Here is a 15,534-nt window from a genome sequence, read left to right on the forward strand (position 1 = left end):
AGTTCCTCCATGTGATCTTTAAATGTTTGCCATTGCATATCCACTGTCAAGCCTTTAAGTATCATTCACCAGTCTATTCTAGCCAATTCACGTCTCATACCATCGAAGTTACCTTTCCTTAAGTTCAGGACCCTAGTCTTTGAATTAACTGTGTCACTCTCCATCATAATAAATATTATGGTCACTCTTCCCCAAGGGGCCTCGCACTACAAGATTGCTAATTAGTCCTTCCTCGTTACACATCACCCAGTCTACGATGGCCAGCCCTTTAGTTGGTTCCTTGACATATTGGTCTAGAAAACCATCTCTAATACACTCCAGGAAATCCTCCTCCGTCGTATTGCTACCAGTTTGGTTAGCCCAATCTATAAGTAGATTAAAGTCGCCCATGATAACCGCTGTACCTTTATTGCACGCACCCCTAATTTCTTGTTTGATGCTGTCCCCAACCTCTACTACTGTTTGGTGGTCTGTACACAACTCCCACTAGCCTTTAAGTATCATGTGAAGAAGGTGGTGGATAGGATGCCAATGAAGCGAGCTGCCTTGTCCTGGATGGTGAGTGTTGTTGGAGCTGCACTCATCCTGGCAAGGGGAGAATATTCCATCACTCTCCTGACTTGTGCCTTGTCGATGGAGGAAAGACTTTGGGGAGTCGGAATATCCAGCCTCTTAAAAGGTCTTGAGAACCTGAAACCCCAAATTCTTCTGCTCTTCTACATCTCCCAACCCCCTCCCCCCTCCCCCCTCCCCCCCCAAACTATAATTACTGACTCTGAATTCCATCTGCCACTTTTTTGCCCATTCCACCACCTGCCGCGACTTTTCCCTCTCGCTCGCCAGTGAGGTCCATTTGTCCGACTTCAGATGGGAAACAGAACACGAGGTCCCTAACCGTGTGCCCTCCCCCCGCGTGTGCCCTGTAAATATTGGTGCATTAGAATCTTACAGCAAAGGAGGAGGCAGAACATTGTGCCTGTTGTGTGTCTTTGGAAGACCTATCCAATTAGTCCCACTTCCTTGTTATTGCCACCCAGCACTGCAATTTTTCAGTTTCAAGTATTTCTGCACTTCCCTTTTGAAGGTTACTATTGAATCTGCTCCCACCGCCCTTTCAGGCAGCACATTCCAGATCACAACAACTCGCTGCGTAAAAGAAATTCTCCTTGTGTCGTCTTTGGTTCTTTTGTCAATCACCTTAAATCTGTGTCCTCTGCCAATTTAAACAGTTTCTCCTTATTTACTCCATCAAAAACCGCTCAATATTAAACCATTTCTTCAGCATCTCTCCTCTAAGGAAAATCTCAGCTTCTCTAGTCACACCACATACCTGAAGTCCTTCATCAATTATTTGATAATCGAATCATTTAAGCAGATCTGAAATTCCTGCAATTTATTTTATCAAGAGCATGTATTCCATAATACTAACCACAAACAGATCGTCAAAATAACAGGAGGTTGGAATAGATTCAAGCTATACATAAAAAAAAAAAGTGTTGAATATTGGTTCCAATATAGTTTTGCTGCAGCATATTGCAAGTGGTGCCATGTGTGCCTGTCCCCAAGGACCCAAATGTAAAGCACTGGTTTGAAACACTGCCAGAAATAAATAGAATTGATATTTATGCATTTCAAAAAGAATAGACTATTAATATCACAGTTCAATGGATTAACAGACTTGATTTCCTTCACAAAGGGTTGAATTCATAACTGGCTAATCAAGTTTCTGAAACTAGTTTATTTGGAGCAAAGGGTTGGTTTAATCCACATCACTGCACCACCGGCTCTTCTGGCATTATTGTCTGCGTTGTGCTCTCCTCTGCTTTCTCAATCTATTAAATAGACGAAGGCCCAACAGATTGTCTCTCTGTGCCCGGCCTCGCCATCCTTGTCCCGCCCTCATGCTGTTCACAACAGATTGCCCTGGAGAGCTCTGCAGACTCTGGAATACACTTTGCTGATTCACCTGCCTCTCCTGACAGTCAAAGGTCAATGCCACACCTACATTAGTCTTCATGACTCTAGAAACACTGTCTGAACTTCCATCAAAACATCTTCCCAGTGCTATTTCCTTGGCTGTCCTTGGATCCTGATCAGTTACTGTATAGATTCCATAGTTGTGACCAAGAGGATCAAGTGGAGCCAACATCGTAAACTCACTGGTGTCATTGTTGACAGCAAGAGGAAGATGGTTGACCAGATATTCCCGTAACATATTGTTCACACTTTCTCTGTGGCAGCCAGCTTGAGGGATGATCTTCACTAATGTTCGGTCAATGCGTTCTTGGTCATAAAGCATTCCACTACACTTGAATTCCAAGCAAACTGCAGAGACGCCCAGTTGGTCCCTATCACGAGTGCTTCGCACATCGCGGATGCCATAAATCTTTCCAACGGTGTGAGGATGAGTCCCTCCCATGTTTCGAGATCTCACGGTGATCTCTTGAGGTCCACTGAGTTTCACCTTAATATAACAAGCTCTGAATTCCAATGGTCTTGGCCACCAAGCAAGGTAATCTTCTGTCCAACTCAGTGGGTGATCCTCATTGAAAGCTACAGTGTTATAATCATAGCTGTCTCCTTCTACTCTGTAAAATCGGAAATGGCCAGCACTAAATGAAGCTTCGTCACATTCTTTTAAGTTTTCATAAGGGTAAATAGGACCATTCATTTCATCTGGGATATTGGGAGTGGGTTTGACTACATTTATTTTAAAAGCTGTCTTCTTAACGTTGGCATCTTCATGATCTGACCTTCTGTACTGCAGCTTATTTAAGTAGGATTGCTGAACACCTATTGCATTGGAATTCATTTTAGGGGAAGATGCCACAGCCTCAAGTTCTTCTCCTCCTAGAGTTGCCATCACGTAGGCAGAGTAAGCACCCCGCTGCTGATCGTCACAGAATGCTGGCAAGCAAGCGCCATTTGCACCAGTAATAACGCTGTCAAATCGACCCCAAGCCCTGGGGTTAGATGAAAAACCTGGCATGGGCTCCATGTTAATGAGAGATACGACCACTCCTGCCATCTGATCACCGGACATTAATCGGTCACCGCGAAAGGTTCTAACTTTCACATAGCACCTTCTGCTTTCAGGGACATCCAGGTTAAAAAGCCTTCTCTCTCGGATCTCCATGTTACCCACCAGGAAGGTTCTCTCCTCTCGTTTACCTCGGTGGCTTCTAATAAAAGTAAAATCACCTTCTTCTTCCCAGAAGCCCGTTTCAGGATTGAGTGACCATAGCTTCATTTTCTCCAAGTGTTCTGGCATTTTAACCTGTGCTGAATCTAGAAAAACTTTCACCTGTCCAGCATTGAGGCTTTCCATTGCTGCTTCATCCATAAAATCAAGAGAAAACATGCCGTATGTCCTCAAAGAACAAACATCACCTTCATCATTAACGAAGTTCAGATCACTCTGGGCTGCCAAAGCCAAAGAGATATCTCTTGGATCCAAGAACGTTACACTGACTTTGACTAAGCCCCTGTAGATGTCTCCATTCTGTCTGTAGAAGGAGTTGGGGGGAATCTCCAGTTCTGCTATGGGGCTTTGGCTTTCTGTTGCCCCAAGGGTGATGGTGTTCCTGACAGTACAATCCAAAGTGACTGCTGGCTTCTTCCTTACAAGTTTAATCTCATGAAACACAGAGCCCCCTTTTTTGTTGAAGGGCAGAACCTTTGTTGTATTCACAAACTTTTGATATCGATCCACAAATGTGAGCACTAAGCGATCGATGTCTGTGGGGACCTGAATGGAGAATGTTCCCTTGTACCCGGTCATACTGATCTTCCTTCCACTCATGAAAATCTGCCCAAAGCGCATGGGTTCACCATCATCAGCAGCAATGGCACGGCCACGGACAATGGTCTTGGTTTCAATGCACTTCTGACAGCCGCAACTGCTGACCACCTTAATGGGAAGCATGTAGTTGGTACAGGAGATCGTCCTGAGCTCCAGTCTCACTGCCCCACAGCAGTAAGATGTTGTATCTTTGCATCGTGAGTCTGGTCCTTGCTCTCCGGCGCACATTACTGCAGGACATTTGCCCACATTGTAGTAAAGGGACTGGGTCAGGTTCTGGTAGCAGTCGTAAGGAAGTCGTATTAAGTGGCTCTCGGGTGTGGGGTTACAGGAAGGAGCAGCCAGAGCTGTGAAAACAACAAAATTTTTGATAAACCTTTACGCCCTGAGCTTTTATTTTAAAGAAAATGAAAAAAGAATTAACTTGGAAATCACACTGCTCCGAAGAATCTCAAAGCATTTCATATACAGAGGAAAAAGCAACAAGAAAGATTCAATAAATGGTAAAAGGATGGCTGCCCAGTTTTAATTGGTATAATTTGAAGGAGAAATGGTGGTCACTATCCTGCTCTTCAAAATGTGCAACAAGATCTCCAGCACCCACTTTACCCACAGGAGCAGGCAAACATTTTCTATCCAAACCTGGTCAGTACTGCGATGGACGGACAGCCCAGATTAATGTGCAAGTCCTGGAACCTAACTCTAACCCTAACCTCATCACCCAGAGCTGAGTGTGCTACCAACTGAGCCAAGCTGACAAATGCCAATCACAAAGACCCTGACATTTGGCCCCAGTGCTCATTTTTTGAGCGCTAATTGGCCCACTAAGCTCCAATAAAGCGGTCAGGAAGTGCGCACATTTCCAGCTGGCAGTGCCGCCCACCATACTGAAGAGAAAAAGAAACTCGGGTCCGAAGCCTGAAGCAGACATTAGGTCCTTTGCACGTGTAAATATGGGGCTTATCGCTCGTTTCTGTCCCCACTTCAAGATTGGATTGCGCTGAGGCAGCTGACATCACCCGGCGAAACCCGGCCCAACTCAGGGAAACAGCGCCGCGCTGTCGGAGGGGCAGTGCTGAGGGAGCGCCGCACCGTCGGAGGGGCAGTGCTGAGGGAGCGCCGCACCGTCGGAGGGGCAGTGCTGAGGGAGCGCCACACCGTCGGAGGGGCAGTGCTGAGGGAGGGGGCCGTACCATCGGAGGGGCAGTGCTGAGGGAATGCTGCACTGTCGGAGGAGCAGTACTGAGGGAGCGCTGCACTGTCGGAGGGGCAGTACTCTGTTGTCAAACCAAAGGCCTCTCAGGTTGATGTGAAAGATCACTATGACACTATTCGAAGAAGAGCAGGGGAGTTATTCCCCGTGTCCTGGGCCAATATTTATCCCTCAACCAACATCACTAAAACAGATTCTCTGGTCATTATCACATTGTTGGTTGTGGGATCTTGCTATGCACAAATTGGAAATTCTTCTGTCGTTAACCAGCCTCTTCAGGCCACAAAATAGACAATAGGATAACTAAGTTCCAGAAGATTTTCAGAGAATGATCTCAAGAAATGATATGCGTTTAGTTATTGAATTACCTATCACAGTAAGTGTCGCCGGCTGGGATTTGACAGAACCTGCAGTGTTGCGAGCTCGACACATATACTGCCCTGCATGCTGTGGCTGCAGCTGCCTTAACACAAGCGTACTGTCATATCCGTGTGTCTTCACATTCAGCAAAGAGCCATTATGATACCTGCAAAGATAGGAGTGAGAAACTTAGAGAGAAACACACAGAACTTAAATGGAAGTGAAGCACAATGCAATGGCCCAGAATTCGCAGCTTCCTGTGCTGGTCTGGAGCGGGCAGGGCAGACACGAGTTTGGAGCGTCTGTTCCATTGCACCCTGACCTACAACACACTTTTAAAACATTTGTTTGCAGCATTTAGTCAGTGTAATTTTTTTGTACTTGCAAAAACATTCCTACTCGTTTCCCTGCCCCAATCGGCTGCTGTGTTTCCACGTGTTTCAGCAGCCACCATTTAAATATATTCAAAAAAAAAAGAGGGCCATTGGTTTTAATCAGGAGCAGGAAATGATTCGTTCCCGGGATGTGGGCGGTGCTGGCAAGGCCGGCATTTATTGCCCATCCCTAATTGCCCCTTGAGAAGGTGGTGGTGAGCCGCCGCCTTGAACAGCTGCAGTCCGTGTGGTGAAGGTGCTCCCACAGTGCTGTTAGGGAGGGAGTTCCAGGATTGTTACCCAGCGACGATGAAGGAACGGCCGATATATTTCCAAGTTAGGGTGGTGTGTGACTTGGCGAAGAATGTGGAGGTGATGGCGTTCCCAGGGGGTAGAGGTCGCGGGTTTGGGAGGTGCTGCCGAAGAAGCCTTGGCGAGTTGTTGCAGTGCATCTTGTAGATGGTACACACTGCAGCCACGGTGCACTGGTGGGGGAGGGAGCGAGTGTTGAAGGTGGTGGATGGGGTGCCAATCAAGTGGCTGCTTTGTCCTGGATGGTGTCGAGCTTCTTGTTGTTGGAGCTGCACTCATCCAGGCAAGTGGAGAGTATTCCATCACACTCCTGACTTGTGCCTTGTAGATGGTGGAAAGACTTTGGGGAGTCAGGAGGTGAGACACTCGCCACAGAATACCCAGCCTCTGACCCGCTCTTGTAGCCACAGTATTTATGTGGCTGGTCCAGTTAAGTTTCTGGTCAATGGTGAGCCCCAGGATGTTGATGGTGGGGGATTCGGCGATGGTAATGCCGTTTAATGTCAAGGGGAGGTGGTTAGACTCTCGCTTGTTGAGATAGACATGGTCTGGCACTTAAGTGGTGAATAGCATTTGCACCACAATCAGCCCAAGCCAGAATGTTGTCCAGATCCTGCAGCATGTGGGCTTGGCCTGCTTCACAAACCCAATAGTTTCATGGTTATTACCGATTAGCTTTTTATTCCAAATTTATTTAATTAACTGAATTTAAATTCCCCAGCTGCTGTGATAGGATTTGAACTCAGGTCTCTGGATTACAAGAGAACATAAGAAATAGGAGCAGGAGTCGGCCAAAAGGCCCCTCAAGCCTGCTCCACCATTTAATACGATCATAGCTGATCCGATCATGGACTTGGGTCCATTTCCCTGCCTGCTCCCCATAACCCCTTATCTAGAGCAGTAACATAACCGCTCTGCTACCATTCTCGGAGGAGGAGAGGAGAGGTTGTGACCCCTTGCAGCCCAAGTTCTCAGCGACATAGGAACAGGAGGAGGCCATTCAGCCTCTTGAGGCTGTTCCACCATTCAATTAGATTATGGCTAGTCTGTGTCTTAACTCCGTCTACCCGCCTTTTCTCGATAACCCTTAATACTCTTTCCCAACAAAATAAATTTTCAATTGATCCCCGGCCTCAACAGCATTTGGGGGGGGGGGAAAAAAAAAGAGAGAGTTCCAGATTCCCACTGCCCTTTGTGTGAAGAGTGTTCCTGACATCACCCCTGAACGACCTGGCTCGAATTTTAAGGCCATGCCCCCTTGTTCTGGATTTCCCTACCAGAGGAAATCGTTTCTCTCTATCCACCCAATGAATCCTTTAATCATCTTAAACTCCTCAATTAGATCACCCTTTAATCTTTTATATAGTCTATACAACCTGCCCTCATAATTTAACTATTTAGCCCCGGTATCATTCTGGTCAATCTGCACTGTTCCCCCTCCGAGATCAGTATATCCTTCCGGAGATGTGGTGCCCACAACTGAACACAGTTACTCCAGATGGAGTCCAAGCAGGGCTTTATATAATTAGCATAATTTCCACCCCTCTGTATTCCAGCCCTCGAGATAAAGACCAACATTCCATTAGCCTTTTAATTATTTTGTGTACCTCTGCACTAGCTTTAAGTGATTTCTGTACTTGGACCCCTAAATCGATCTACTCAGCCACAGTTCCAAGCTCCTCTCCATTCAGAAAATACTCTGATCGATCCAAAATGGATGACCTCACACTTTTCCCCCCATCGAGCTCCATCTGCCACTCACTAAATCTATCGATGTCCCTTTGGAACGTTCTGCTCCCATGTGCATTATTTACTGCGCCCCCTGTTGTCAGCAAACTTGGATATACGGCTCTTTATTCCTTCGTCTAAGTCATTTATAAATATAAGTGAAGAGCTGAGACTCCAGTGCCCATCCCTGTAACTTCCCACTCTGGTTGGAAGCATTCCTGGAGGTTTGATCACATGACATTACAACCTGACCATGTGATACCCGATTACATTTGTTCATGTGGCATTAGGCCATGTGACATCCGATCAGATGACAGTTACAAGTGTTATTACATTTACCGTACATAATTTGGGTCCCTTGTAGCGGAGTATTTTTGCTCATGGTTTCACACCAGCAGCTGTTGTACGACAAGTCAAGAGAGGGCTGCCTGTGAGCGAGGGGGAAGCGGGGAATCCAAGGAACCATCTCCCCATTTCAGAGACCCCAGAATGCTGAAACCCAGAATTCCGGCTCTGCCGGCTGCCGGCTCTCCCGCCTCAGCCACACAGTCCCGGTTTTCTCTGGGTGATGTCACCGAGCCGGGCGGTGGTGCATGGCGACGGGAAATTTAAAAATCGCTGAATCTCCCGGGCTACTGGAGGCCGCGTTGGAGATAGGCTCTCCCGATTCCAGGATCGGCATACCCTCGGAACACCATTAGTCACATCCTGCCAATTGCAGTACATACCATTATCCCTACTCTTGGGTCTTCTACCTCCTAACCAATTCCTTATCCAGGTCAAATGTTGCCTCCAATTCCAAGCGTTTTTCCCAACAGTCTGATGTGGAACCTTGTCGAATGCCTCTCAAAGTCCATATAAATAACATCCATAGCAACTCCCTCATCTACCACATCAGCGTCCTCGACCAGGCCAACATCCCCAGCACTGAACACACTCGATCAGCTCCGCTGGGCAGGCCACATTGTCCGCATGCCCGACACGAGACTCCCAAAACAAGCGCTCTACTCGGAACTCCTTCACCCAAGGACTCATTTTAAGAGTGAACGCAAGTCTTCCTCGATTCCGAGGGACGGCCTATGATGATGTCGACATGTGTTACCTCCTCAAAGATCAACTAGGTTTGTTAGACATGATTTACCAGTTACAAATTCATGCTGGCTCTCTGATCACCTCAGTCACTCTGTCCCTAATAAATTCGAGTAACTTCCCCACAACAGACATTAGACGAATAGGCCTACAATTTTGACCCGAAACGTTAACGCTGTTTCTCTCTCCACAGATGCTGCCTGACCTGCTGAGATTGCCAGCATTTTCTGTTTTTAGGCCAATAATTTACTGGTTTATCTCCCCCACCTTCTTAAATAACAGAGTGACACTGGCTTCACGGCTGTGTGATTATAATCAGCTGGCAGCACAAATATTACGCGCTCCGCCCCCTGCTGGACATCCTGGAGAATTCGGTTTAATAAATGAACTTCTTTATATCTTGAAGCAACAGACGTTCTAAGATAAAAAAAAAAGAAAGTCTTGCATTTCTACAGCTCCTTTGATGACCAGTGGATGCTCCAAGGCGTTTACAGCCAACGGAGCAGTTTTTTTTTGAGTGTAGTCACTGTTGTAATCATCATAACGAGGATGGCTTCTAATTATAACGGAAGGAAAGCCTGGCTCATCTTCTGCTTGTAGTGTCCGAGTGTTCGATGCGAGAAAGTGTATTTGGACTTCCAGAAGGCATTTGACAAGGAGCCACACAAAAGGTTACTGCACGAGGTAAAAGTTCATGGAGTTGGGGGTAATATATCAGCATGGATAGAGGATTGGCTAACTAACAGAGACCAGAGAGTCGGGATAAATGATTCATTCCCTGGTTGGCAACCAGTAACTAGTGAGGTGCCGCAGGGATCAGTGCTGGGACCCCAACTATTTACAATCTATAGTAACGATTTGGAAGAAAGGGACCGAGTGTAATGTAGCCAAGTTTGCTGACGATACAAAGATGGGAGGAAAAGCAATGTGTGAGGAGGACATAAAAAAATCTGCAAAAGGACATAGACAGGCTAAGTGAATGGGCAATAATTTGGCAGATGGAGTATAATGTTGGAAAGAGAGATCATGCACTTTGGCAGAAAAAAAAAATCAAAGAGCAAGTTATTATTTAAATGGAGAAAGATTGCAAAGTGCTGCAGTACAGCAGGATCTGGGGGTACTTGTGCATGAAACACAAAAGGATAGTATGCAGGTACAGCAAGTGATCAGGAAGACCAATGGAATTTTGGCCTTTATTGCAAAGGAGATAGAGTATAAAAGCAGAGAAGTCTTGTTACAGCTATATAAGGTATTGGTGAGGCCACACCTGGAATAGTGTGTGCAGTTTTGGTTTCCGTATTTACGAAAGGATATACTTACTTTGGAGGCAGTTCAGAGAAGGTTCACTAGGTTGATTCCGGGGATGAGGGGGTTGAGTTATGAGAAAAGGTTGAGTAGGTTGGGCCTCTACTCATTGGAATTCAGAAGAATGAGAGGTGATCTTATTGAAACGTATAAGATTATGAGGGGGCTTGACAAGGTGGATGCAGAGAGGATGTTTCCACTGACAGGGGAGACTAGAACTAGAGGGCATGATCTTAGAATAAGGGGCCATCCATTTAAAACTGAGATGAGGAGGAATTTCTTCTCAGAGTTGTAAATCTGTGGAATTCGCTGCCCCAGAGAGCTGTGGAAGCTGGGAAATTGAATAAATTTAAAACATAAATATATAGTTTCTTAACCGATAAGGGGATAAGGGGTTATGGGGAACGGGCAGGGAAGTGGAGCGGAGTCCATGATCGGATCAGCCATGGTCGTATTAAATGGCGGAGCAGGCTCGAGGGGCCATATGGCCTACTCCTGTTTCTTATTCCTTTGCACAAGCATTTACATAAAACATAAAAGGGACAGGAATGACGTCAGCCATGAGTGACTTTTGTAACTTTGGTGACTCAGGTAATTAACAAAAGTAGAGGGCTCCATTAACTATCGTGTAGAAAGATAACGTTTCATAAAGCCTGAGCTGGCAAGGAATCGAGAACAGTCAAGTCACGAAGACTTGTTTGAGAGAAATAGCTTTGAAAGAAACAGCTACAATTGTTTATGTAAACAGACTGTTTCCAAAGGATTCAGGAACAGATGCTTCGAGGTTTTATCTGTGACATGCACCTTTGGATGTAGACAAAACGTGGTGTATAAAAAGAAGCATGGCTTTCAACAGTACTTCGGAGGGCTCGAAAGATAGAACCAGAAAGCGAATGCCACTGTTTGTACAGTATGATCGATCACCTGTGCTGGATATCAGTAAAGTCTGTTCCGTATATGTTGTGTATCTGTAAAGCATGCACTCCCATGTTCCGCCACCAGGGAGCTCATTCCCTGAAGTCCCAAGGGATCCCAGCATCCCCAAGGCCTGTTCCTTACTCTGGAGTGTCTTATTAAAGACTGAGGTCACTGTTACTTTAACCTCCCTGTGTGCAGCCTCATCTGTGTTTGGAACACAATAACTGGCGACGAGTATACGAATCCAACGCAAAGATGCAGCAAACTGTGGGCATCCTGGAGAAGTTCTCGGAGGGTGAGGACTGGGAAGCCTATGTCGAACGGCTAGACCAGTACTTTGCAGCCAACGAGCTGGACAGAGAAGGAAGCACTGCAAAAAGGAGAGCGGTCCTCCTCACAATCTGCGGGGCACCGACCTACAGCCTCATGAAGAATCTTCTGGCTCTGGTGAAACCCACAGATAAGTCGTATGAGGAGGTGTGTACACTGGTTCGGGAGCATCTTAACCCGAGGGAGAGCGTGCTGATGGCGAGGTATCGGTTCTACACATGCCAGCGATCTGAAGGTCAGGAAGTGGCGAGCTATGTCGCCGAGCTAAGACGACTTGCAGGGCAATGTGAGTTTGATGGCTACCTGGAGCAAATGCTCAGAGACTTTTTTGTACTGGACAATGGCCACGAGACCATCCTACGAAAACTTGTCACTGTAGAGACACCGACCCTCAGCAAGGCCATTGCGATAGCACAGGCATTTATGTCCACCAGTGATAACACCAAACAAATCTCTCAGCACACAAGTGCTAGCAATGTTCATAAATTAACTGGAACTGTGTTGGCGAGCAGAAATGTACAGGGCAGAACCCACGAGTCTGCAACTGCCAGCAGGCCTCAGGTGACCCACATGACTCAGAATCCCCAACAAAGGATGAATGCAAGGCAATTCACACCTTGTTGGCGTTGTGGAGGCTTTCATTCAGCCTATTCATGCTGCTTCAAAGGGTATGTTTGCAAGAGCTGTGGAACAATGGGGCACCTCCAACGAGCTGCAAGCTCTGCAAAACCTGCTCAGCACTACATGGTAGAGGAAGATCGGTCCATGGTGGATCAAAGCAATTTCGAGCCTCAGAGAGGAGGCAAATGCTGACGTACACAGGGTGCACACATTTGAGACGAAATGTCCACCTATAATGCTAAACATAGAATTGAATGGCTTACCCGTAGCCATGGAACTGGACACTGGTGCTAGCCAATCCATCATGAGTAAAAAGATGTTTGAGAGACTGTGGTGCAACAAGGCATTCAGACCAGCCCTGAGCCCCATCCACACGAAACTGAGAATGTACACAAAAGAGCTTATCACTGTCCTGGGCAGCGCTATGGTCAAGGTCACCTATGAGGGCACGGTGCACGAACTGCCACTCTGGATTGTCCCGGGCGATGGCCCCACACTGCTTGGAAGGAGCTGGCTGGGCAAAATACACTGGGACTGGGATGACATCCGAGCGCCATCACATATTGATAAGAACCTGGGTACATGAGGCCTCAACAAATTTCCTTCCCTTTTTGAGCCAGGCATTGGAAACTTTTCCAGGGCAAAGGTGCAGATCTACTTAGTCCCAGAGGCACGACCCATTCATCACAAGGCGCAAGCGGTACCTCACATGACGAGGGAGAGAAAGTGGAAATCGAGCTGGACAGGTTGCAACGTGAGGGCATCATCTCCCCAGTGGAATTCAGTAAGTGGGCCAGCCCGATTGTTCTAGTATTCAAAAGTGATGGCACGGTCAGGATTTGCGGCGATTATAAAGTAACTATTAATCGTTTCTCGCTATAGGACCAATACCCACTACCTAAGGCAGACAACCTATTTGCGACGCTGGCAGGAGGCAAGACATTCACCAAGCTCGACCTGACTTCGGCCTATATGATGCAGGAGCTGGAGTCTTCGAAGGGCCTCACCTGCATCAACACGACTGTTTATCTACAACAGATGCCCGTTTGGAATTCGGTCGGCTGCAGCGATCTTCCAGAGAAACATGGAGAGCCTTCTCAAGTCGGTACCACACATGGTGGTCTTTCAGGACGACATATTGGTCACGGGTCAGGACACTGCCGAGCACCTACAAAACCTGGAGGAGGTCCTCCAGCGACTGGATCGCGTAGGGCTGCAGCTGAAGAGGTCGAAATGCGTCTTCATGGCAACAGAAATTGAGTTTTTGGGGAGAAAGATCGCGGCGGACGGCATTCGACCCACAAGCGCCAAGACAGAGGCTATCAGGAACGCGCCCAGGCCACAGAATGTCATGGGAGCTGCGGTCGTTCCTGGGACTCCTCAACTATTTTGGTAACTTCCTACCGGGGTTAAGCACCCTTTTAGAGCCCCTACATGTGTTATTGCGCAAAGAAAACCGGGGAAAAAAAAACAAGTAATTGCTTTTGAGAAAGCCAGAAACATTTTATGCTCCAACAAGCTGCTTGTATTGTATAACCCGTGTAAAAGACTTGTGCTAGCATGTGACGCATCGTCGTACGGAGTCGGGTGTGTATTACAACAAGCCAACATTGCAGGGAAGTTGCAACCTGTCGCCTATGCTTCCAGGAGCTTGTCTAAGGGCGAGAGGGCCTACAGCATGATTGAGAAAGAGGCATTAGCGTGTGTGTTCGGGGTAAAGAAAATGCATCAGTACCTGTTTGGCCTCAAATTTGAGCTGGAAACCGATCACAAGCCCCTCACATCCCTGTTCGCTGAAAACAAGGATAAATATTAATGCCTCAGCCCGCATACAAAGGTGGGCACTCGCGCTATCAGCATATAACTATACCATCCGCCACAGGCCAGGCATCGAAACTGTGCGGATGCTCTCAGTCGGCTACCATTGCCCACCACGGGGGTGGAAATGGCACAGCCTGCAAACTTGTTGATGGTGGCGCAGCCCGCAGACTTGTTGATGGTCATGGAAGTGTTTGAAAATGATAAATCACCTGTCACGGTCTGCCAGATTAGGACTTGGACCAGCCAAGATCCTCTGCTGTTCCTAGTAAAAAACTGTGTACTGTATAGGAGCTGGGCCAGCATCCCTGTTGAAATGCAAGAGCCAATCAAGTCGTTCCAGCGGCAAAAGGACGAGCTGTCCATTCAGGCAGACTGCCTGTTGTGGGATAATCGCATAGTGCTACCAAACAAGGGCAGGGAGACGTTCATCTCGGATCTCCACAGCACACACCCGGGTATAGTAATGATGAAAGCGATAGCTAGATCCCACGTGTGGTGGCCCTGTATAGACTCTGACTTAGAGTCCTGTGTATGGCAATGCAGCTTATGTGCTCAGTTGAGCAACGCGCCCAGAGAGGCACCACTAAGTTTGTGGTCCTGGCCCTCCAGACCATGGTCGAGGATCCATGTCGACTATGCGGGCCCGTTTCTCGGTAAAATGTTCCTGGTGGTGGTGGATGCTTTTTCAAAATGGATTGAATGTGAAATAATGTCGGGAAGCACTGTCAGCATTGAAAGCCTGAGGGCCATGTTTGCCACCCACGGCCTGCCTGACATACTGGTCAGTGATAACAGGCCATGTTTCACCAGTGCCGAATTTAAAGAATTCATAACCTGCAATGTGATCAAACAGGTCACCTCGGCCCCGTTTAAACCAGCCTCCAATGGGCAGGCAGAGCGGGCAGTACAAACCATCAAACAGAGCCTTAAACGAGTCACAGAAGGCTCACTCCAAACCCACCTGTCCCGAGTACTGCTCAGCTACCGCACGAGACCCCACTCGCTCACAGGGGTGTCCCCGGCTGAGCTACTCCTGAGAAGGACACTTAAAACCAGACTTTCGTTGGTTTACTCCAACCTGCATGATCAGGTAGAGAGCAGACGGCAGCAACAAAATGTAAACGATGGTCGTGCCACTGTGTCACGGGAAATTGATCTGAATGACCCGGTGTATGTGCTAAACTATGGACATGGTCCCAAGTGATAGCTATAGATAGAGTAGGGTGTTTGTCAAACTAGATAATGGACAAATTTGCAGAAACCTGGACCAAACGAGGCTGCGGATCACAGACTGCCATGAACAACCCACAGCAGACACCACCTTTTGAGCTCACAACACACACCCAAAGGATCAAGGACATCATACCGGACCAGGAAATCGAACCCATCACGCCCAGCAGCCCAGCAAGGCCAGACTCACCCAGCAGCCCTGCAGGGCCAACAACACGCCAGCCCAGCGAGAGCACAGCCAACACACCAGAACAGACATTTGTACCGAGGCAGTCCACGAAAGAAAGGCTCCCAACCGCCTCACCTTGTAAATAGTTTTCATTTTGACTTTGTGGGGGCAGGGGGTGATGTCGTGTATCTGTAAAGCATGCACTCCCATGTTCCGCCACCAGGGAGCTCATCCCCTGAAGTCCCAAGGGATCCCAGCATCC

At 47.5% G+C, this 15,534-nt stretch overlaps 1 protein-coding gene across 2 annotated transcripts in view; it reads right to left on the minus strand.

Moving 5' to 3' along the window:
• Nucleotides 1-856: 856 nt before the first annotated feature.
• Nucleotides 857-15,534, minus strand: part of LOC139227701 (cartilage intermediate layer protein 1-like) — a 59,059-nt gene continuing 44,381 nt past the window's right edge. For both annotated transcript variants that reach the window (XM_070858665.1, XM_070858664.1), the window contains exons 8-9: nucleotides 5,384-5,541; nucleotides 857-4,149 (exon numbers count right to left, since the gene is read on the minus strand). In XM_070858665.1, coding sequence (XP_070714766.1) covers nucleotides 1,796-4,149; nucleotides 5,384-5,541 — 2,512 coding nt within the window. In that variant the 3' untranslated portion in view covers nucleotides 857-1,795. The remainder of the gene's footprint in view (nucleotides 4,150-5,383; nucleotides 5,542-15,534) is intronic.

The sequence above is a fragment of the Pristiophorus japonicus genome, chromosome 17 (genome assembly GCF_044704955.1).
Source record: "Pristiophorus japonicus isolate sPriJap1 chromosome 17, sPriJap1.hap1, whole genome shotgun sequence".
NCBI classification, from domain to species: domain Eukaryota; kingdom Metazoa; phylum Chordata; class Chondrichthyes; family Pristiophoridae; genus Pristiophorus; species Pristiophorus japonicus.